A 25,760-nucleotide genomic window follows, 5' to 3' on the forward strand; every position below is an offset into this window, starting at 1 on the left:
TTATTAAAAGAAATAAGAAAATCGTAAACGTTGGGGATTTGGGAAGATCAAGAGACCTAACATTAAATCGTTGGCATTAATAGAAACTAAGCATGCAAATTATATTTTTTCCGAAGACATGCAAATTACTCATTTGTTTCTTCATATCTCACTTATATTCTAAAGTTCTCAATCACGGTAATCGCTTCTCGAGTCTTAGAACATTTTCTTCTATTTATAGTATTGAAATTTTACAAAAATAATGTCAAATAAAGTCATGGTTCTTCAAAAAGAAAAAAGAGAACTATATAAAAATGTGACAACAATGACAAATGGTAAATGTAACTATGAATCATTTTATTTTCACGTTGTTAATATAAAGTTTGAACATTTACCGTAGTTAAACCCATAATGACTGTGAAATGTTTAATTAGTCGTACATAATAAAATTCTATATCAACTTTTATAAACAAATCATATTTTCAACTAGTTAAGTATAAAAGTTGGACAAAGAAAAAGGAAAATAAAGAGTGGTGGGCCGGAGGCCCAAATATTGACACCTTAATGGGCCTGACAAATGAAGACTATTTGAGCCCATAAGAATTAGTGGCCTATATATTCCTTCCACCTTTCCCCACGCCCATCTTATTCGAGGACAATGTTGCGCGCCAGAGCCAGTTGGAATCGATTTTCAAAGCGATTGAAGCCATTCGAAACCAGCTCATTTTGCTCCAAATCCCACATTCAGATCAACAAGAACAGCAAGATCAATGGCGACAACAAGGTTGAGTCGGATCTGAGCAGCTACAACGAGGCGTACAAGCAGCTGGATAACTTGGATTTCATGACCGCCTCCAAGATCCTCTTCACCAAACCTTCCAATAAAAAGAAATTTGGGTATCACTTTCTATTCTCTATATTCGTCTTCCATGGTTGTTTGATCCGTTCTGCACTTCGAGTAGCTTTTGGCTCTTTAAGTTCTTCGAGGCATTAAATCAAACATGTTGTGTGCACATCTGTAGTATGTAATTGAACTAGGTGGGCCTCGTTGTATGCTTGTGCATATTTCAATAGATTAGTGAATTTTGAATTATCAATAGTAATGCATCGCATTGTTTGTTTACAAAGCTTAATTATAAGATTCACGTGATGATTTGTCCTATTAGAATTAAGAGTTTGTTCAAATTCCATGTCTTTCTGCTGATTTTATCTTCTTGTTATCAACATACATGTATTCAACATCTTTCTTTCATGCTCAGGATTGATTTCCATCTTGTGCAACTCTTCTTTGCTTGTATGCCGTCTTTGGGTGAATACCTTTACCTTTCTCTCTGTTAATTCTGTGTTTGGTTAGAGACATTATATGTGTCTTAATTATTTGCCTAAATGCACCTATTTCCTGAAACAGCTGTTTATCTAGTCGCCCAGTATGCTCGTTATGAAATGAGGAAGATGGAAGCGGTAACTAAATTTCAGGGCTTCCTTTTAAAGTTTCTTATGTTGACATTCTGCCGTTTACTGCTTCATGTTTTCTTTAGTCATTCTTTTCTGAAGACATTTTGTCCCCCTTGATTTCGTAGTAGTTTGACGTTTTCACATAACACTGTTTTCTTAGTTTGCTATGTCTTCCATTTTGTGGCACTCTAGAAAAATTCTTAGGTGTATCCTGTGTTACACCTATCTTTGTGCAGCCCTACCAAGCGTTGAATTATAATTTGCCACATGATAAACTTTTCTTTATATATATGTGTGTGTGTGTATGAAGATGAGTACAACCTTTGGTCTTCCCTGTAAATTGTAATCTAAGATGAAAACGACTTGGGTGCATCCCGGACTGTATCCACCTTTGTGTAGCCTACCCAAGTGCTCAATTATAAGTTACCACGTGACAAATTATTTTTTAGAAAAAATATTTTTTTAATACTTTTTTCTCTTTGCAAGTGAAGGGATGCATGGAGATGGTGCAACGTGGTTGCACCCAAATATTACTCTTCCAAGTTTATCATGTTTGCTTGACAAAATTAGGAAACGATAAAAAATTTCTTTTATTGATAATTTTTCAATAAAGTACCAAGCTTTAAATTATTTGACTAAAACATTTATGCAGTACTCTGCACAATATAAAGTTCATAGTTGTTAACTAGGTGTTCCCATATATATTTGTAGTTATTGATGCAAAACATTACATCGAGGATCGTAATTATTTTTGTTGAAATACGTTAAATTAGCCCTAAGGGCATTTTTGTCTTTTTACTATATTTGCTAAATTAGGGTTTCACATTATTCTATTTATATCTGAAGTTGGGTCTATTGTAAATATGACATAAAAATAATAAGTTCTTTTCTACCGTGGTTTTTCTTCCCTGAATTAGGGTTTTCCACGTAAACTCCTTGTGTCGTCTTCTTTCCCTATTTCAATATGGTATCAGAGTAAGGTGATGAAACCCTAGCCCCGGTAGAAGAAACTCAGTCATCAAACTTGATAGGTGAAGGTACGCTGACTAATGAGGCTGTGATTCAAGCAGCGGTTGACCGCTATCTCTGAACCATCATCCCAGGTGGCTCAGCCGAACAGATCCAGCTGGCGAGCCGAACAGCAGGTGGTGGGATTGCTCCAGCTGGTGCGCCGATTAGCTTCCAGTCTCAGCCGTTCCAACTGAACACCATCAATCGGACCTTTCCAGTCGAACAGCAGGTGGTGGTGGAAGGTCACGCCTTCCAGCCGGCGCACGCGAACGGGTCACAACCGATCGGACTCTCGACTTCGCTCCAACCGACGCACGCGAACGTGTCACAACCGATCAGATCCTCAACTTCGCACACAACCGTCTCAGCCTCGCACGTTCTCCAGCCGGCGCACGCGATCGATCTACAGCCGGTAGGTATCTCGGCGTCGCACAGAATCGGATCTACACCAGACGGTCATAGGTTTGCTCCAGCTACCAGGTCGGGTCAGATCGGCGCGATTTCTTCAGCTTCGCAGCAGATCGCTGAGCCGTTTGTCCGTTACCCACCATCACAGCCGTTTGGGAGCAGTGCCGGTCACGGGTTGCCGAACTTTGCCGCTGGTGGACTTCCGGCAGTAGCTTCTTCACAATATCATGGTGGACAGCCTCTTCCTCATGTATATCCAGTTCAGCCCCAGTTTCGAATGGGTGAGTCCATTGAAGAAAATCCCATGGTGTTTAGACAGAAAAATTCCAGATCTGAATCTCATGGGGAACTCCAACAACAATTAGTTAGTCTTCAGCAACAGATGGTCGCCCTGGGAGCCAGATTGAATGGCCATGATTCTTCCCCGATGTATTCAGAAAATCCGGTATCAATGTTTCCTACTCCTCCAACTTCTAATCTTTTATCTGGAACAATTGGAAATTCTGCAGGAATGATCACGGGAGAGAAGTTGAATGGGCAAAATTACTTCTCTTGGTCCTAAATCATTAAAATGGTTCTTGAGGGACGCCATAAGTTTGGATATTTAACTGGAGAGATACCACGACCGAATCCTGGGGATCCTCAAGAGCGTGTCTGGAAGGCAGAGGATTCTTTGCTCCGCTCAATGTTAATCAGTAGTATGAAACCACAAATCGGGAAACCCTTACTCTATTCAGCCACTGCCCGAGATATTTGGGATGCAGTCCGAAGGTTATATTCGAGGCGTCAGAACGCATCCCGCTTGTATACTCTACGTAAACAGGTTCACGAATGCAAACAAGGGAGCATGGATGTAACGTCATACTTCAGCAAGATGTCATTGTTATGGCAAGAAATGGATCTATGTCGGGAGATCATCTGGACCTGCCCACAAGATGGAATCCAATACTCCAAGATAGAAGAGGTTGAGCGTGTGTATGATTTTCTTGCCGGGCTGCACCCCAAATTTGATACAGTTCGCAGTAGAATACTTGGGCAGAAACCAATTCCGTCTCTCATGGAGGTATGTTCAGAAGTTAGATTGGAAGAAGATAGATCGAGTGCAATGAACGGGCCAGGTGCTACCACTATAGAGTCAGCTGCCTTCGGGGTGAAGTCCGCTGGAGCTGATGGTGACAAGCAAAATAGTAAAACACCCCCAGTTTGTGAGCATTGTAAAAAACAGTGACACACGAAGGATCAGTGCTGGAAATTGCATGGTCGCCCTCCAAATGGTAAACGTCGCCCTCCGAATGACAAGTCGAAATCTGGGCGTGCTCTAGTGGGTGAATCAGTTGAGGGGGCTGCACAACCTCAGACACAGCCTCCAGTGACTAATCCTGGTGATTCAGGTACCGTAGGAATCGGAACAGTTGCTCAATCAGGTAACCCTCAATCCTTTAGTTTCCTTGCTGAGGAGAATGAGTTATGAATTCTAGATTCAGGAGCAACCGATCACTTGACTGGCTCATCCGACCGGTTTCTCTCATACTATCCAAGTGCTAGAAATGAGAGGATTCAAATTGCGGATGGGTCCTTCGTTCCTGTTGCTGGAAAAGGCAGACTGTCACAATTTTAGGGATTAACTCTGCAAAATGTCTTACATGTGCCCAAAATTTCTTACAACTTATTATCAATAAGCAAAATAACAAAAGATTTGAACTGTAGAGTTGTCTTCTCACCAGATACTGCTTTGTTTCAGGACTTGAGTTCGGGGAGGACGATTGGCACTGCCCGATATGACAGAGGCCTATATTTCCTTTCTACAGATGCTTCCTCCAGAAGCTTGTTTAGGACTAGTCTTTTATCTTCGTTTACTATATCTGAAACAAATTATTTATTGTGGCATTTTCGTCTTAGATATCCTAGTTTTCAATATATGCGATATTTGTTTCCTCATTTATTCCATAATGTGAATGTTTCTTCATTATCTTGTGATGTCTGTATACGTGCTAAACAACCTCGCGTGTCATTTGTTTCTCAGCCCTATAAGCCTACCCAGCCTTTGCACCTGGTCCACAGTGATGTTTGGGGTCCCTCGAGCATTGCTACCCTGTCTGGTAAACGGTGGTTTGTAACTTTCATTGATGACCATACCCGACTTACATGGATATATCTCCTTCCTGATAAGTCCGAGGTTTTATCTACCTTCAAACAGTTTTATACCACTGTATTAACACAGTTTAACACAAAGATTGCCATTCTCCAAAGTGACAATGGTCGTGAGTTTGTCAACCACACCTTCCAGGAATTCCTAGTGTCAAAAGGGATCATCCATCAAAACTCGTGTGCATATACTCCACAACAAAATGGGGTAGCTGAACGGAAAAATCGCCATCTCATTGAAGTTGTTCGTTTCTTGATAATTCCAGCGTCTCTTCCTTCGTACCTGTGGGGAGATGCGGTTCTTATCGCAACTCATCTAATTAATAGAATGCCTTCACGAGTTCTAAAGTTTCAAACCCCTCTTGAGTGCTTCAAAGAGTCCTATTAGTCTACCCATCTTATTCCTGAGGTTCCTCTTCATGTGTTTGGGTGTACAGCCTTTGTTCATACTCATGGTCCACACCGGACTAAGTTTGCTCCACGAGCTAATACATGTGTGTTTGTCGGGTATCCCCTTCATCAGCGAGGCTATAAATGCTTTCATCCATCTTCCAGAAAATATTTTGTCACTATGGATGTCACGTTCCTTGAAGACAAACCGTTCTTTCCCGTTAGTCATCTTCAGGGGGAGACCACGAATGAAGAGACTAACAATTCCACGTACTCCATACCCATTTGCCTCAACCTTGAGCCTAGTCCGAATATTCCTGAACTTGAGCTTAGTCCCAATATTCCTGGACCTAGTCTACCTAGTCTTGAACCTAATTCTGCTCCTGTTGTTCCCGTGTCGGTTCTTCCTACTAAACAAGTGCCCTGGATAACATATTATAGGAGGAATCTCAGAAAGGAAATTCAGGAAACCTCTGGTGTTCCATCGGAAAGTGTCCAAGCGTCGGAACCAGCACAAGTTCAAGATCCCGTTGTTTCAAAGGAGAGTCTTGAAGAAAAGTCTGGGAACATAGAAAATGACGAAATGAGCTCAGAGAAGGTTGAAACTTCAGGAAGGGATGAGATGCTGAAAGATCCTCAAGAGGATGCAGAATTGTCTCAAAAGTCTGATACTGAAGAGGGACAGACGAAGACTGACAACTATGATACCACTCTGGATATGCCAATTGCTCTGAGAAAGGGAACTAGGTCATGTACAAAATACCCTTTGCATAGCTTTCTGACCTATAGTAACTTATCTCCTGTTTTTAAGGCTTTTACTACTCAGCTAGATGCTCTAACAATACCTACCAGTGTACATGCAGCCATGGAAGTTCCCGAGTGGAAAGCAGCAGTAATGGAGGAAATGAGAGCTCTTGAGGCAAATAAGACTTGGGAGTTAGTAGCTCTCCCTAGAGGTCACAAAACAGTTGGTTGCAAATGGGTGTTCACAGTGAAGTATAAGTCTGACGGAACACTTGAGAGGTATAAAGCCAGGTTAGTTGCTAAAGGATTCACTCAGACGTATGGGATTGATTATTCAGAAACTTTTTCCCCAGTGGCTAAGTTAAACACGATTCGTGTTCTTCTGTCTATCGCCGTGAATAAAGATTGGCCCCTACATCAACTAGATGTAAAGAACGCATTCCTAAATGGTGAGTTGGAAGAGGAAGTTTATATGAGTCCACCTCCAGGTTTTGAAGCTAAGTTTGGGAATCATGTTTGCAAACTCAGGAAGTCTTTATATGGGTTGAAGCAGTCTCCTAGGGCGTGGTTTGACAGGTTCACCGTGTTTGTTAAGTCCCAAGGGTTTGTTCAAGGGCATTCTGATCATACCTTGTTTACCAAAAAATCACCCTTAGGAAAGATTGCTGTGTTGGTAGTGTATGTTGATGACATCATCCTATCAGGGGATGATACGGCAGAAATTGCTAAGCTAAAACAAAGGATGGCAAGTGAATTTGAAATTAAGGATCTTGGTAGTTTAAGGTATTTTCTAGGGATGGAAGTGGCAAGATCAAAAGCAGGAATATCTGTTTCTCAGCGGAAGTACACTATGGACTTGTTAAAAGAAACAGGAATGACCGGATGCAAACCTATTGACACTCCTATTGAGGTCAATAGCAAACTGAAAAGTGTTTCGGAAGGAGTTCCTGTGAATAAGGAGAGGTATCAACGCCTAGTAGGAAAACTGATTTACTTGTCTCATACTAGACCCGACATCTCCTATGCTGTGAGTGTAGTAAGTCAGTTCATGCAGAGTCCATATGAGGAGCACATGGAAGCTGTGACTCGAATTTTGAGATATTTAAAGTCCACCCCTGGGAAGGGCTTGGTATTCAGGAAACATGACACACGAAGCATCGAGGCATATACTGACTCAGATTGGGCCGGATCTGTGACTGATAGAAGGTCAACCTCAGGGTACTGTACCTTTGTATGGGGAAATTTGATAACTTGGAGGAGTAAAAAACAGGGTGTAGTGGCCAGAAGTAGTGCTGAGGCAGAGTATAGAGCTATGAATCTGGGAGTGTGTGAAGAAATCTGGTTGCAGAAAGTTTTATCTGATCTTCACGAGAGTAGTCCTGGGCCTATGAAGCTGTATTGTGATAATAAGGCTGCCATCAGTATTGCGAATAATCCCGTACAACATGATAGAACCAAACATGTTGAAATTGACAGGCACTTTATTAAAGAAAAGTTAGACCGCGGAGCTATTTGTATTCCCTATATACCTTCAGTCCAACAGATTGCCGATGTTTTTACGAAAGGGTTATTGAGACAAACGTTTGAAGCTTGTATTAGCAAGTTGGGTCTTGCCGATATCTATGTCCCAACTTGAGGGGGAGTGTTGAAATACGTTAAATTAGCCCTAAGGACATTTTTGTCTTTTTACTATATTTGCTAAATTAGGGTTTCACATTATTCTATTTATATCTGAGGTTGGGTCTATTGTAAATATGACATAAAAATAATAAGTTCTTTTCTACCGTGGTTTTTCTTCCCTGAATTAGGGTTTTCCACGTAAACTCCTTGTGTCGTCTTCTTTCCCTATTTCAATAATTTTATTGTCACAATAGTTCCAGAGTCTGGAGCCCGTTCTTCGTATCTAAAGTGTAGGTTTTTGTTTGTGTTCCTTTTGTTGGGCAACTGGCTTTGCCTTCTTGTAGGGCTGTTCTCTTTCATTCCTTTTACCTTCTCTATGAAAGTTTGGTTTTTCATAGAAAAGGTAATCGGCCTGGAAGCACGTCACCTAGCTTCGGCCTCTTTGATGCCCCTCTCATCCTGCCCTGGAGAAAACAATGTTCGTTTATGCAATGTGAAGTTTTAACAGGTCTTTATGTCAATTATTGGGGTGTTTTAGGAATATTTTCTTTTGTGTAATTTAGAATACCATAGCTAATTACCATTATTCCAGTTTAAGAGTTTGTTTATGTACATTCTTCTGAAAATTGTTCCCAAAAACTCATTTTCTAACTTCCCCCCAGAAAAGAAAAGGAAAAGATCAGATTATCATTTTTTAAAATTGTTTCAACTTAAAAAAAAAAAAACTGCTAGAATCTTTTTAATTCTTCTTATTTTATATCTATGAATGTGAAAATGGAATATAAAGTTTACACAAGCAGAGTAAGGATCATATATAAATTGTTACTTTCCAAAACATTAAAGAAGCACATGAAATTAGAAAAAGAAAAAAGGTTTTATCTTCTGTGTTTTTTTCAACCGTTTGAAAAAACCATTTTACCATATAAGGTTTCCAACTCAGAAAATTATTATTATTTATTTTTAAAGATAGATGATGGATTTCGAATATGGATTTGAAACGATGTTTTAAGTTTTCATGATTAGTAATTCTTTAATTAGATATCAATGCAAGAATTGAAATGACTGCATCATCATTTTGTCTTTTAAATCAAGATCAGTAGTCTGTATTTTCATGTTTGGCATCATATACTTTAATTTAGAAGTTCTACCTTTTGAGACTCGGGTGTTATATTATGAATTATGATTACTAGTAGTTGTCTGGAAATTAAACATTTAAACTCGTGGTTTCAAGAGTGACTTGGTGTTAAAAATTGTAACAATGAATTTCATATGGGAACAACATTTGGTACATCTTGTGAATAAACTTGAGAATGTGGAAAGTTGTAGAGCCAAAAATTCACAGCTTTATATCTTTGTCGATCACATTCAATTAGATCAGTTTGTTACGTATTGGCCTTAATTTCTATAAAGTAAAGTGTGTTCAGTAGTTAGAGTAGAAGGACAAGTTAGAAGATTAAATGAAATATTGCTAGAAACTTTTGAACATTTGAAACTATAGATAACCAAAAAAAAAAAAAAAAAAAAAAAGAAAAAAGAAAAAAAGAAAAAAAGAAAAAAAGAAAAAAAGAAATTATAGAAGTCAAACCACCTAGAAGTAGGTCATATCATTTTTTGTTAAATTAGATATTAAATGTAAGAGATGAAATGATTGAATCATCATTTTGTCTACTAGATCAAGATTAGTAGTATATGGATAAGGACAATGGAACCTCCACCTATTCACAATTGTATGATATTGTCCATTTTGGGCGGAAAACCCTCATGGCTTTATTTTTGGAAACACTCCAAAAGGCTTTATTACCAACAGAGATAATTGTTTTCACTTATATACCATGGATTCCTCCTTCAGTAACCAATATGATACTTTTGTTCACACCTAACGGTTTATTTGTTCATGTTTGTCATGTTTGTCTTCTTCATAAACTTTATTTTAGAAGTTCAACCTTTTGGCACTTTGATATTATGACTTATGATAACTAGTAATTGTCTCAGAAATTAAAGTTATGGTACCTAGTGGTTTCGAGGGGTTGATTTGGGGTTAAGAAATGCAATAACTTCATATGTGAACAGCATTTGCTACACCTAGTAAATGTATGTGTGTGAGAATTTGGAGGATTGCAAAGTCAAAATTTAAAAGTTTTATATCTTTGTTTATCTCATATAGTTCGATTAGTCTACGTATATTACTTATTGACTTTAACTATGAAAGTTGCTAGAATTGACATTTTATAATCAGGTATCATCCTTGCTTCTCATTAATTTATCCATCGTTTATAAAATGACCATGAGGAATCTGTTTCTGCATAAATTGGCAAGAAAATAACGATTTATTATACAAATACATACTTTATAAAATGAGGCACCTCATGGGAGTTTGGATACTTTCTAAGTTTCCAAACGTCCATGGGTTAAGAAATGCAATAACTTCATATGTGAACAGCATTTTCTATACCTAGTAAATGTATGTGTGTGAGAATTTGAAGGATTGCAAAGTCAAAATTTAAAAGTTTTATATCTTTGTTTATCCCATATAGTTTGATTAGTTTACGTATATTACTTATTGACTTTAACTACGAAAGTTGCTAGAGTTGACATTTTATAATCAGGTATTATCTTTGCTTCTCATTAATTTATCTATCGTTTATAAAATGATCATGAGGAATCTGGTTCTGCATAAATTGGCAAGAAAATAACTATTTATTATATAAATATGTACTTTATAAAATGAGGCAAAGAAAGATAATGAATTAACAACGTTACCCATGGGAGTTTGGATACTTTTTAAGTTTTTCTTTGGTTCTTTGATTTGGCCCCTTAACAATATATTTCTGTGATTTTCAGTTTTTCAATGGTTTTCTTAACCAAAGTCACCATAACAGGACCTGGAGCTGAAAAAGAAGAAAGAAGAAGAAGAGAAAGCTAAACAACTAGAGTTAGAAGAGACTGAAGAAATCCATGAAAAGAACCAGGAGCTTCAGGAGGTAAAAATAAGACTCGATAAACTTGAGGAAACTATAAAGGAAATTGCTGTTGAACCCAGAAAACAATCAGGCACTGGTATTATAACAAAGAACTCTGAGAAAGGTCAAGACGTTGATAAAACCAAACATGGGGCAAATATTGATCCAAGCAAGTCTATGGATGACCCTCTTGGTGGACAAAAAATAGTACCGGCTCCAGTTTTGCCGAAAGGTCGTGCAAGTGAGTCTACAACACGAGAAGATGGTAAGCATCAAAACCAAAGTGGAGGATCTTCTCCATATGCCAAGAGTTGAGGAAAACGCCTCTTAACATTACTGCAATATCCTGCGCATGGTAATCTTTCTTTTTGACGAAGGTAGAGAAATGGAGTGAACCATGTTGCCAAGAATCCAATGGTTCCAAGTTTTGTTAATAATTATATTGCTTGAGGCTGTAGCTTTGATCATTAACAATGTAAATGGTTAATAGGTATATGACAATTAATTACCTCATGATTGACAATCGATTTCTGTTTGTGTTATGCAAATGTACCCAGCTACAAAACATTTCTTCTCTCTCTTCCCCCTTGAAATATTATTCAAGGAGGTTGTCATAACGTGACCGACAATTTTACACCATTGAATACATGAGAGAGAATCGTATATTGTGACGACTTCATTGAATAACTTTTTTTCTGCCCCCATTAGAAATCTTACTGAACTCATGAAGTCATTGGCAGTGGAATGGGATTGAACTAGATTATAAGTCATTGTCATCAAGTGGGCAGCTAAGTGGTTGTCTTCCTGCTCATCATGCTGTATTGCAGACCCAAAGGTCAGAACAAATCCAACCCCACCTTGTCCCAGGTCTTCTTACTGTAGATGTAGATTGAATTCAACTTTGTACAATAAATTGATGATATACAAACAATATGTTGGACCAAACAGGTGGTTTATTTTTGGATTTGATCCTCCGACACATTAAAGCATTAACTTGATATTTTGAGGGTGGAATATTTAAGAAAAAGGTTGCTTTATCCATGTTATATACTTTCTTTTTTCCATAAAGTAAAGTAGTCTAATTAAATGTATTGGAGGAGAGCTTCTTTAATGATGACTTGTTATCTTGAGAGAAAGCAGGTGATTGGTTTAAACTTCACCTGATGCTATGTGATCATAGATCCACAATTTTTTGGTACATTCTCTGGCTACTTTTGCTATGTATCTGAAGAATTATTGTATGGAGTTTAATCATGTTTTCTTTTGAGCACCCTATCTATGTTTCAATTTATTTCAGTAAATATTTAACAAGTTACTTGATTTGATGAAACTTGATTCATTACTCAACCTCTGATAAATTACTACTTATGGCTTTAGTTGAGGTGGAAAATCAAAGGCCATGATTCTTCAATGTTGCAAAATGGGCAGTCTAACCCAAATAATGGACACCCCAACTGATGAAGTAACAAAGGCAACAGATGGCCAAAACCCAAAGTTTGCTGAGTCATTTTCAGAAAGGTTGTGTGGTACTTGGTATGTATGATAAGGTAAAGAGATTTTTATTGTCATCAATTGTCTTAATAGCAAGATTTCTGTTACTTTTACATCTTGATACTAGGAGAAATTAGTTCCATTATTATGACTAATGATCATGGTTTAGATATATGATTAAGATTAACATGATTTGTTTCGGATATTGAACCCCACCACTGGTTTGGCCTTATTAGGAGATCCTGTAGGTCAGAAATCAAGACAATGAAGATTTACCCACAATTTAATAATGTGGGAAAAATGATGATGGTGATGGAATAGCTAAGGCTGAGGAGGACGGAGAGTCATTATGTGCCTTCATTACTTTTTCACAAGGTTTGCTATATCTACACCTACCTCTTTTTTTTTGATCTTCTTCTAATGTGATGGTCTATTACTTTCAACTGCAAGTGGGTCAACAATGTTGTCATCCACCATTCTATTTGCATACATATATATTCATATGTCTCTGTATGGTGGTCTCATTAAATGAAAACTACAAGCATCCAAATTTGTGCTCATTTCATGGACCACACATCATAGTGTTTAGTCTTTGAAATTTAGGACCCCTTTATCCAACAATTTCATATTGGGGCTTTCTTGAATCTTCTCTCTCTCTCTCTCACACAAACATATTTGATTGACAAGAAGCCTAAAATATAATGTTGGATCTTGAATTATGACATAACTTTATGTTTGTCCCTGAAATTTATTTTTTTCTAAATTATATTTCTAAGGTTTCTAATTCCGTATTTTCTTCTTTCCTCATTTCTAATAGTATCTATTGCGTATTAATAAGGGTCGTTCCTATTTGATTGACTTAAACAAAGGGTCTAGAACATTAACATTAGATTTTGAATTATAATATATCTCCATGTTTGTTTAGTTCTAAGAAGCACAGATACAAATATAAGACACGAATACGACACGACACGACACGGATACGACAAGGACACGTTTATTAAAATATACATTTTAAAAAATATATATCATTTTTATACCAAAATAAAGTTTAAAAGTAAATGGGTTGATGCATTCATATTTTTAAGAAATTTAGTTTTATGTATTTCACGCTCAAATTTTTTTATTATTGCCATGTATGTGTCTTTTTAGTTTACTTAACTAGTGTTCTATGTATGTTTAACACATTTGTTATACTAACAAATGTCCGATACATGTTGAATAAATTTCGGAGTGTCTAAGTGTCCTACACGTGTCGGACACGGATACGCAAGCCAAACTAAAGTATCGCTTCTTAGGTTTAGTTTATGAATTTCCTTTCAATTAGTTCAATTATTTCGGAAATTAGAGGGTAATTCATTGTATGGACGAAGAGAGAAGTTCAACCAGGATTATGGATTTCAAAATTGAAACTTCTCTATGAATTAAATGATTAAAAAGAACTTTTATTTTTTTTTTCCATTAAATTTGGAATCAATAAATAATATAGACAGAGTATTGAATAATCGCCCACATTTCTCATAGTGTATGCGTGTGGAATCAATCTTAATTATAACGGCCACAAAAGCATGAATGAGAAATTTCCTCTGTGTCTATACTTAAAGTTTAGTCACTTTTACTAGTGGAAACTTGCATCTCTATCTATCACTGCTTTTTTTTTTTTTTTTTCTTCTTCTTCTTCTTCTTCTTGAGAAAAAGAAAGGGAAAGATAGAGAGAGAAAGGGGATTACTTTCTCAAATTCCAAAGTAATTTTAACAAATATATTGATTCTTTTTTTTGTCATGTAATAAATGGGAATTTTCTCTTCAACAGGTTTACTTTTGTGTTCTTCTTATGTTGCCAAAATGGATTATTTACAGAGACAATCTTCTCAAGTATTGGAAACAAGGTTGGGGAGGGGGGGGGGGGGGGGTGGGTGGAAGGAAGGATCTAAATCAATTCCCATCTTAGCAGAAAGCATCAAATTTTCAAAAAATGGAAAAAAAAGAGAAGAAAAAAAATAAAATTGAAGGAAAGTTCCTTTTCTGATTAGAGCTTAAGAGACAAGTCAAGCTTCAACAATTCATCTTGTTTAGGCTTCATCTTCAGATGACTAAAACCATCACCATCGCCACCGCCACCGCCGCCGCCGCTATCCCACCAGAACCCTCCGAGAGGCGGTGGCGCCTCCGTGACAGCCGCCGGAGAGAATTTCTTCACACCCTCAAACCTTGCAGCTCCAGTGTTCGACGAAATGCCTCTAAGACTTCCAACGTGGGGATTTCCCTGTATCAATCGGCCAATCGCGGGGTGTTGATCGAGCGGCTGCCTTGACCATCCACTGTGACCATAAATCCCGGACGACCCAATTGCAGAAACATGAAGAGAAGGCTTATGAACCATGGAATGAGCTTGAATTCCAAGCGACCTACTAAACGACCCATGAAGAGGAAGAGAAGCCAAACTCGAATACCGATGAGCAAGCCCAAAATTAGAGCCCAACCCCACCTGTTGAGTCCTCTTTGCTAAAGTCCTCTCTCTTTTGTGGGCATTTTGGTGTCCCCCAAGAGCTTGAGAACTGTAAAATTTCCTCTGGCAATAGTTGCAAGAGAAAACCCTTGGCTCTGTTTCTGTATCTGTAGGTTCTGTTGCTAAATTCACATCGAAACAGTCGATTAAATTGAGTTCTGGGTTCGACCCATGATCGGAATCGTTATTAGAAAGGCTGAGATCTAAACCCAGTTGGGAATTGGGGTTGATTTGGTCTGTTGTTCGATCCTCCTTTGGACATGGTGGAGAAGACTCTGAAGCAGAGATGATTGTTGAAGTTTCAGAAGGAGATGGTTCTGGTATTGGAAAATCCATTGAAGGATGAAGAAGAAGAAAGGACACAATAGAGAGAGAGAGAGAGAGAGAGAGAGAGAGAGAGAGAAGGGTTATTGATATGGTAATAAGTGAAGTGGTTTGTTGTCGTATGTATAGCAGAGAAATGGCACTGTTTTACAGTTAGAAGGTCTTAATATAGGAAGTCAAGCGAATAAGAAGAAGAGCCTTTCTGATGTGTTTTGTTTTGGCGCCTCTGAACTGATCGAGTTTTCACACATATATATGCCTTCTTTGTCCCCATTTGTTCTTTTCTCTTCTGAGAAAACACAACACTTTTTAGGATGTTGGTATAGTTGAGTTGGTTATTATAATTAGTAATTGTTATATGAGATGAGTTATAATAGTTTGAGTTTGGAATATAGATTATTTTAGTTTGAGTTAATGAGTTGGAGAGAGGATGGATAAGAAATAATAAACATCTAAACAAAAAGGGATTTGAAATAGTAATATTGTAGTTAATTGTGAGTTATAATAGTTGAAAATACTAACTATTATAATTAGAAGTCCAAATAATGAGTGAGCTATAATAGCCGACTCCAACCAATTGAAGTTGGGGATCCAAACGATCCCTTTATGTTTATTTAGTCTTTGAACTTCTGAACTGGCACAAATTGAAAATTTAGGTACTTTTTAAAATACAAAACTTCAAAACATACACAACCATAAAAGTTCAAGACAATAGTCTGTGGGTTATAATAGTCTATATACGAGGTGAAGATTATTTTACTATGAGTTATAATAGTTTGTATTTAAGGTGCATGTTATTTTAGTGTGGGTTACAAATGAGTAAAAGATAGTTGAAACAATAATATTGTAGTTAATTGTGAATTATAATAATTACGAACTTCAACTATTATAATGGGAGGTCCAAATATTGAGTAAGTTATAATGACTCACTCTTCTTATGGCAATTTGGGGACCTAAATTCCCCATTTGTGTTTATTTAGTCTCCAAACCCTTAAGATTGAAAATTTAGAAACTTTTTAAAATCCAAAACTTCAAAACATACACTATTATAAAAGTTCATGACAATTGAGATAAAACATAAGTGAAAGTTTAAGAATTAAACTTATAAACGATAATCCGGAAACAAATTAATCAATTAAGATATGTGCTCTCGAGAAAGAAATATGAAATTCAAATCGTTTTGCTAAAAAATAATCAAACTTGTAAGAGTCAAAACCTTTATATGATACATATTCATGCTTTTATTTTTGTACACATAAATAATTTCACAAGACAATTATACGTTACCTAACGTCTACATATCGTCTATTTTGTAGGACTTTAATATTCTAGATAAATAGCTCTCTAGTAGGGTTTTGGTCTTGCACTATCAAAGATTTTTTCCCCTATCATTTTCTCTTAATGGCTTCAAACAATGATAATTTGTTTGAATGTTATTTTAATTCATAAACTTTTAAATATTATTTTAATCTTCAAATTTTGGACAAAATTCTATTTCGATCTTATCAATTATATTTGAATTATTTAATAGAAAATTGATATAAATACATAATTTTATTCAATTACCTAAAGAGTATATATTTGCACGTAATTAAAAGTGTCGGATCCAAAAATATATTTGAACTCATTAAATGATAACCTTACATTTTACGACGAGGAGTACAACAATCTTTTGAAAATCAAAATAAAATATTTAAAAAGTCTAGAGATAAAATTGAATAACTACATATAGAAATAGAATCATTACGAAAGTTATAGGACTAGAACACGAGTTAAGCTTCTCTTTCTTTTTCCTTTTTCTTTTTCTCTATCAATCTTTTATTTTGTCTCCTTAAAGTTATTATTTTTAGAAAATTTACCAAACAACATCATGAGTTTTGAGTATCTTTTTAAATTCTTTTTAAAATTTTTGCAAAATAAGATATGCTTAATTTTATGTCCGTAGCGAATAAGCGGTGCCGTAGTTTTTACTAAAGATGACCCAACTGTCAATATCATCCATCATAAATTTAATGGAATTGTTGAGATACATCCAATAGAATTTTTGGTATATTTTTTTATTTTGTTGGTAAATGTGAAATTAAAAAGAAGTCTTATATTATAGTCTTTGCTAATTTCATAAAATATCTTATGATGTGTAATTATGGTAAAAGGAAATATCTTTCCTTTTGTTTAATATTAAAGAGATTTCTTTTCCAATATTGTTTTGATGGTTAAACTTTGTCATTTGTTTCTAAATTGATCTACAAACTTTATAAAGTTTTATTATATGTAGTACTGTTAAAGTATTTATATAATAAAATTTACTGTAACCCATTAACTCAATCTTTTGAGTTAAATAGGTGAACTAACATGATTTCAAAGTAGGAAGTACAATCTTATGATTAGACAAAAAAATGCATACGACAAGAAAATAACAATATAACCATATATTTAAACATGAGAGAAGATGGAATTATAAAGAATATTCAACCATCAAAAGAAGCTAGAAGATGAGATGAAAGTTAGATGACTAGTAGGTAGAAATCATCTATTGACCATCACTATGTATCAAGCAAATATAGAAGATAAAAGTACTGAAAGGGAAAGAGAATATAAGAATATATATATATATATATATATATGGAACAATTCTATTCTATCCGTAGGTACAAAAAGAAGCAAATCTTTTCGTCTCTTTTGTGCTGAAACACATGTAAGAAAATTAATCTTGGACAGTTTTTTTTGGTATATATGTATAAGTTGTCAAATTTTTAATTTTTAATTCATATTGGCTGATTGGTAGGTTAAATATTATCTATGAATTATCAAGATTGTAGATGTCAAAAAGGAATTAGAAAGAAAGGTCATATCACTCTTTTGGTAAAATTTTAAGGTTTCAACCAATAATTGTTTGTATTTTAGTTTATCAAGAACACGAAATATGACTTCTCTTAAGAAAGAAATTCAAACAATGATGTGATTTATTAGTTTCCTAGAATTTGAAGTATATATAATATTATTGTCCAAACATATTTTAAAAATTTTAAAGTCACATCCATCTCTCATCCATCATTTGAAAAGTAATGAACATTAATTTTTGTGTCTACAACTATTTGCCAAGTGTTTGAATATGATCATTATAATCAATTAGGAACTTCCTTTAATTGTATCAAATCAGCTCAAAATCAACCAATTTGTTGGCTTAATCAATCAATATAACAAGTTGAATCCATTCACAAGTTTCTTTTCATTTTTTTCTTTAAGTTATCATTAATTTTCACTTTCATTAATCAACCAAAATCTTCGTCACAATGTAATACAATTGAGATTATCAATTTTAATTTTATTTATTCAATCATTTTTTTTTGTTTTCTTTGAGATGGATTTGCCATATTAGACAGAACTACTTTTATTTTATATAACAACATATAAATTACATTTATGATAAAAAACTCGAAAACCAAGTTATATAACCAAACAACTAAAAAATATCTCAAGGATTTCTTTAATATAAAAAACAATATATATCATAGAAATAGTTCCAATAACATAAAATAATTGATACGTAGGAAAGTATGAAATGCGATTCAACTTGAAATTTATGGCCCTAATTTGAGTGTGTATAACTCAAGTAATTAGATATTTGTACTATCTTGACATAAATTATAAACTCTATTCCACCTGTCATTTTGTGATGTTACATTAAGAAAAAAAAAACATTGAATTCCATGAAAACAAATTAAATGTTAATTAGGAATAGAAGCTAAATACAAACAATTAATTGAGTTTTTGTTGATCTCTCCTTGCAAATACATTCAATAGTGTCCGAGGTTGGTCGGGAGGGAACCTTTATCGATTTGGTGTGTTTTCGATCGCTAGTGTCTAGGAGTCCTTACGTCCTAGGTATTCTGTGGCGTCGTTCGGTTAGTCTCCTTTGGTTTGGAGATAATATTCATAGACATTCATTCATTTCATGGCTTGTTGTTTAGAATCAATTATAGACGAGAGATTGTATTAGTAGATGATGTTTTGATATCTTGAGTAGCTGTGTTTTGTGTACTGGTGGAGTTGAGTCTAGGGATCATTTTATTTTATTATATTTTTGTAAGGCTATTTGGGGGGACATTCTTTCGTGGGGAAGGTGTTTCCAAAGGATCTTAGATTAGGATATGAAACTCAATTGGATTATCACTATATTGCAAGTAATCGACTGAGGAGTAAAGTCTGAAGAGTTGCTTACTTGGTGTATTGTTATTTATCATGTTTTACGAGTGTAATGTTTTTAGATGATATCGAAGCAGGTCATTTAACTTAGTACCTATTACGGCCGATGCCTAGGATTCAGACAAGGATTCAAAATTCAAATTTAACGTCTAATAATCTCGACATTCCTCTACATCCCTTGCGAACTGGCTACGTTATCCTTGCTTGTCTTAAAGGCTTTCTAAGAGTGAAAGCTGTCCCCACAAACCAACATGGGCCCTTTTAGCATGCTTTGTCCTCACTCACTTTCTTGGTTCGTCCCCAAACCACATCTTACTAGGAGAGGTTTCTCTCTGATACCATCTGTAACGTCCCAAACCCAGGATTCAAAATTTAGACTCAACCTGGTCGGTATAGGTAGTGAATTTAATTCTTTTAAGCCTTTGTTAATTATACTTTCATGTCCTCGAAATCCCTCTCATTCGGATGTGATCTCAGTTCCTTCATGTCCCCCTCCTAAACTCAGGGTGCTACATGGTCACTAGCTTCTGCTTGGTTCATCCTCGAACCACATCTTATTGGGAGAGGTTCCTCTCTAATACCATCTATAACGCCTCAAGCCTAGGATTCAGAATCCAAATTTGACACTTGATGGCCCTGGGGCGTTATAGCCCACAAGATTCAACGCCACTTCAGCCCATGCACGCATAATTGCCCCCTTCAAACCTGTCTTCTTCTTCGCTTGCGGAGGGCCCGTTGCTTGCCTTGTCGGCCACCACCAGTCGTTTTCATGTATCCTTGCTTTCGTCTAGTCATCATCTGTCGCCAGCGGTAAGGTCTCTCCCCTCTTCTTCCATTTTCTTCTCTCACTCTTTCACAATTTATGCACACACACGAAAACAACAGTACCCCCGACCACCATTGTTTTTCGATCATCGTTGCTGTCACTGGCATGAACATCCGCTATCTTCGCACCACAGTTTTGCCACCGTCAACCATAAGCCACCTCTAGTGAGGTGTTTTGTTGTAAGTTTTCGAGTTCTAGGTGTGTTTTCTTGGAGAATCTTGAATACCTTTGTACTTAGGTTTTAAATTACCCATAATGTGTTGGTGTTAGATGTGAGTTTGAAGACTTTTTAGGCCGCTGTCCAACAAGGTTGTGGATGCTTTGGTAAGGTATTTAGTCTTTAATTTCCTTTTTTTAGTCTTAACGTGGTTGTTGTGATTTGGGTTAAGGAGCCTGTAATTGTTGCATTTTACCTAGGTTTAAATACAATCAGGAGTTCGTGTTGAGATGGATTAAGGTGCATTTTGGATTAAATATTTAAGGAATTTTAGGAGTTTTGAAGCGAGGCTTCTGATGGCAGAAAGGAAATTTATCTTGATAATTTGGTTTCAATTTGAGGTAAGGGCTTTCCTAACGATAAACTTAGAATGGTTTGTTATGCTTTGTTTATAATTGATTTTCGACTTAGTGTTGATGTGATGTTATTGCTATGTTTTGTGTATGAAAGTACTTGTTTGGAAGCAGGCCGTGCACATAGATGGTCTGTGTGATGAGTTTTTGTGATGCGAATGTGCGTGACATGAGTCCTGAGCTATAAGATATGCACACCGATATGTGTGATAAAGTCTTTGTGACTTCGTGTCATATCTATCGAGCTATAGTGAGTTATGTGCACCGACCTGTATGATTAGTCTGTGAGACTTCATGACATAACTCATGGGTTGTTTGATGTCAAGATGTAGGGCATATTGACAATTGCGTGACGTATGTGTTTTAGCACATAGGCTCATGCTCCATTTCTTGTTTGAGTGCTATATACATTTGTTTGACTGTGTGAAGAGTTTGTATATGGTGCGCCATACACATATGTTTGATTGTGCGACACATTTGTATATGACGGGCCATACACATCTGTTTGACTGTATGACACGTTTGTATATGGTGTGAGGACATAAATGAATCGAAATCACATTTGAATGAGAGGGATCCCGAGGACATGAAAGTATGGTTAAGAACGACTTAGAAGAATTGAAAGTCACTACCTATACCAACAAGGCACACCTTCCTTTTCGATGGCTCAATTATAGAAACTCTAAAGTTAAGCGTGCTTGACTTGGAGCAATTCTATATTGGGTGACTTTCTGGGAATATTCCTAGGAAACATGTGAGTGAGGATGCTAAAAGAACCTGTGTTAGTTTGTGGGGATAACTCTCACTCTTATAAACCTTCAAGACAAGTAAAGACGACGTGGCAAAGTCGCCTGGGATGTAGGGGATGTCGAGGCCATCAGGTGATAAATCTAATTGAGTAGTGTGATGTAACACCCCATGTTTTCGAAAATAATTATTTCCTATCAATTCAAGTTTAATTTTGGATTTAATCTTGATTACGTATTTTGGAACAAGTTGTGAGTTGTTAGAATTAAACTTCAACTTAATTTGGTTTTTAGATGAATGTTTGAAATTTAATTTAGATAATTAGATTTAAATCAGATTAAATTAAGATATTTTTTAAGTTTCAAACTTTTAGGCCTCGGGCGTTGAGTACCAGAGCTTTTGCGTTGATCAACTTAAGCTTTTTGGTCAATCAGTGATTCAACATAATATTAGAGTTGGTGGTCTAGGAGGTTTTGTATTTAAATCTCTACAATGTTATTTCCTCCCCGATTCAATATTGATTTTTTCTTGTTGGGTATTCTATTTTAAGTCTACAAGTGTTGGGAGTATATTAGATGATATAATACTAAATTTACCTTCAGCTATCAACTTAAGTTTTTAAGTCTGTTGGTGATTTAACAAATATGTGTGTCCATGGTGCTACAGTGCGTCCTCTTCAGATGATTAGTTTGACTGTTCGGTTTGAAGTCTTTATTTATTGTTCAAGTGATTTGGGGCTTCTCTTGTGAGGACCCAAACGACCTCTTCTTTGGACATTTACCTTTGATTGCACGTTTTTTTAAATTTTCTATTTGGTTGGTTTTTGTTATCGTTTTTTCTAGTGTTTTGTTTGTGCCTTGACCTCGGATTGTGAGGTCTCTCCTTCTAGCTATCCAATAACTTTGAAGAAAAAAAAAAAAGATGAAAGTATTCTTTTACAACAAGTCAATTGTAGCCTAGCTTGGTAGCTAGGTAAGTTATGTCTTTTTACTTTAATAACCTATTTGGATTTGAGATATCTTTCTATCTTAATGAAAACTAATCCTTAAATATCTTTTTTGTCATAATGATAAATTTATTTTTGGAAACTTTTTGTAAACAATTCATTAAAGTCCAACCACCTCACTCCTACGTTTTCTAAAATAAAAATAAAGCCAAATATTTTTATTACCAATTATAATATAGTGATAAAATATAATGACCTAGTTTCTTTTTTTAAATAAACAATATAATGGCCTAGTTTGTACTATATAAACAATGACCTTGCACCTGCCTATGTTTTGTTTTTTGTTTTTTGTTTTGTTTTTGTTTTTTTTTTAATGATGTGCTCAAGTTTGGATTTTTATTTTTTTATTTTTTTTTAAAATCTATGTATTGATTATTTGATTATTGAATATAGATTTTTCTAGCATTTTTTTCAATATATGGTGTGAGGAAATTGAACCTTTATTCTCCTAATTGATAGGATAAACTTTAAGTCAATTAAGCTTTAATTATGTGGGAGATCTTCCTATGATTTTAATTCGATCATGTAAAATCTACGTTCACTTTTTTTTTTTTTTTTTTAATTTCACTCTCTTCAAAAATCGATAACTTATTTTTTCTATCTCCCTACTTTAAATACATTCATATTATTGCCATGACAGAAGTTGTCATAAGAATTTAATATGATTTGAATGTCATTTTATCATACTCAAGGTTTGAAATGTAAATGTCCACGAAAATATTGATGTCTCAATTTTTTAGAAATATTGATAGGATTATCGATAAAATGTCAACATCGATGAATATTTCAGAATCAATTATACAAACAAAAATTCAAAAAAAAAAAAAAAAGAACAATATTTTAAACTTGTTCAAATTTAACATGTTTATAATTTGTATTATATTTGCATATTAATACATTTTGTTGATTTTGTTTTCATGTTTGATGAATTTTTTATGATATATCGAAAATGTTGATTCGACCACTTTCTATGCCAATGTCAAACCTATCAACCGAAATTTAATACCATCCTCATACCAACCAAAAAAAAAAAGAAAAAGAAAAAAAGTGTAAATCATCAATCTTGATTTACTTAATTTATGTTTTATTTATGATTTCTATTAATTTTATTAGGCATACTTTGATTGCAAATTTTTGGTAATCGCTATCGCGAAAACTTCATAATTTGATCCCTATATCCCTATAATAGTTAAATATGAGCAAGATTGTAACTTAACAATTTTAAAATTTTGATAATTGACATAAACAGTTAAAAATACTATGGGTCATATTGGTGGTATTCCAGAACTTAAATTAGTTCTAACCCTTGTTTTACTTTTTAATTGGAATTATACTTATAAGTTCACGCCAAATTCATCAATTCTTCTAAAATTATAATATTGTTGTGAAATTGAGAAGTATAACGAAACACAATGGAAACACGGATATGTAGAAAATATAATATAATAATATATAAATATAATACTAGTAAACAAATATATAAAATAAAATAAAATAACTAAAGTTATGACAATTGAGTGGAATTTTGAAGTGGATTTCTTACCAATTGTGTTATTTCAAGATCTACCAAATGTCACTATTTATAGGTAAAGTGACAAGTAGGATGTGGTACACTTTGGACACTGCATAAGTGGTTGAATGACACATGAGCAATATATGTGGTAATGGAAAAATGACATTTGGCATTGAAAACTAAACATGTACATCTAACACCTATTTATAATATTTATAATACTCCCACTTAGATGTCCATTATAAATATATGAAATATGCATAGTTAAAACCTTACTAGGAAAAAATCCAATGGAAAAAAAATCCTAGTGAAGGAAAAAAAAAATACATATTTCATATAATTAATAATCCTAAAAGAATATAATATATTCGGTCCCCCTCATGGAAATATTCTCTAAATCGCCACATTCTAATGTTGTGCACTAATTTCTTAGAGGTTGTGGTAGGTAATGCCTTTGTAAATAAGTCGGTCAGGTTATCATTTGAACAAATTTGTTGTATAGTGATGTCATCATTTTCTTCAAGATCACGAGTGTAGAAAAGTTTTGGTGAAATATGCTTGGTTCTACATCCTCTAATATATCCTCCTTTGATTTGGGCTATACATGTTGTGTTGTCTTCGCATAATAGCGTTGCAAGATTTTTATTAGAAGACAAGCCACATGTTTCACGAATGTGTTGAGTCATTGATCTTAACCATACACATTCTAGACTAGCCTCATGAATTATAAGGATTTCAACATGATTTAAGGAAGTGACCGTTATGGTATGTTTCATCGATCGCCTGATATAGCAATTCCTCCACATGTGAATAGATAACTTGTTTGAGATCTAGCTTTATGTGGATAAGATAAATATCCAGAATCTGCATAATCAACTAGATTAAAGTTTCATTTATTTGAATAAAACAAACCCATGTCAATCGTTCCTCGAAGATAACAAAGTTTATACTTAATTTCATTCCAATGTCTTTTTGTTGGAGAAGAACTATATCTAGTTAATAAATTTATTGAAAATATAATATCTGGTCCTGTATTATTAACAAGATACATAAGTGCACCAATTGCACTAAGATATGGTACTTCAGGACCAAAAAGTTTTTCATTATCATCTCGAGGTCGAAATATATCTTTCTTCACATCTAGTGAATGAACTCATGGATGTGCTTTGTCCATATAGAACCTTTTCAAATTTTTTTCTGTATAGGTTGGCTGATGAACAAATATCCCATTTGCTAAATGCTCAATTTATTTGTAAGCCAAGGAAAAATTTTGATTTTCCGAGATCTTTCATCTCAAATTATTTCTTAAGATATTCTATTACCTTTGAAAGCTCTTCAGGAGTTCCAATTATATTTATATTATCAACATATCTAGTTATAATAACAAATTCCAACTGTGATTTCTTTATAAAAACACATAGACATATTGGATTGTTTTGATATCATTCTTTCAACAAATATCCACTCAGGCGATTGTACCACATTCGTCATGATTGTTTCAATCCATATAGTGATCTCTATAACATTATTGAATTCTCCAGAATTTGACTTATATGTTTCAGGTATCTTAAATCCTTATGGGATACTCATATAAATATCATTATTAAGAGATCCATATAAATATGCTGTGACTATATCCATAAGATGCACATCCAGATTTTCAAATACAGTTAGACCAATTAAATATCTTAATATAATTACATCCACCATCGGAGAATATGTCTCCTCATAATCAATACCAGGTCTTTGTGAAAAACCTTGTGCAACTAGTCTTGCTTTATATCTTGTGACCACATTGTTTTCATTTCTTTTTCTCACAAATACACATTTGTATCCCATAGGTTTGACACCTTCTG

The 25,760-nt window shown here is 34.8% G+C and overlaps 2 protein-coding genes across 3 annotated transcripts; one reads left to right on the forward strand and one right to left on the reverse strand.

Moving 5' to 3' along the window:
• The first annotated feature begins 602 nt into the window (after positions 1-602).
• Positions 603-10,714, forward strand: LOC120088201 (uncharacterized). 2 transcript variants are annotated; one of them, XM_090308431.1, is made up of 4 exons: positions 603-876; positions 1,239-1,288; positions 1,388-1,440; positions 10,594-10,714. In XM_090308431.1, exons 1-4 carry the CDS (start codon positions 638-640, stop codon positions 10,642-10,644), a joined length of 393 nt encoding a protein of 130 aa, XP_090164557.1. In that variant the 5' UTR covers positions 603-637; the 3' UTR covers positions 10,645-10,714. The 2 variants fall into 2 exon arrangements, with proteins under 2 accessions (XP_090164557.1, XP_090164554.1); XM_090308428.1 differs by lacking the exon at positions 10,594-10,714 and adding an exon at positions 2,352-4,791.
• A 3,287-nt stretch (positions 10,715-14,001) lies between these two features.
• Positions 14,002-15,348, reverse strand: LOC120088196 (zinc finger protein 3-like). Its single transcript, XM_039045316.2, has one exon. The coding sequence runs from the start codon at positions 15,046-15,048 to the stop codon at positions 14,233-14,235; it is 816 nt and encodes a 271-aa protein (XP_038901244.1). The 5' UTR covers positions 15,049-15,348; the 3' UTR covers positions 14,002-14,232.
• Positions 15,349-25,760: the final 10,412 nt, after the last annotated feature.

Source organism: Benincasa hispida, chromosome 1 (assembly GCF_027475165.1).
Source record: "Benincasa hispida cultivar pf3 chromosome 1, pf3_genome.v1.1, whole genome shotgun sequence".
NCBI classification, from domain to species: domain Eukaryota; kingdom Viridiplantae; phylum Streptophyta; class Magnoliopsida; order Cucurbitales; family Cucurbitaceae; genus Benincasa; species Benincasa hispida.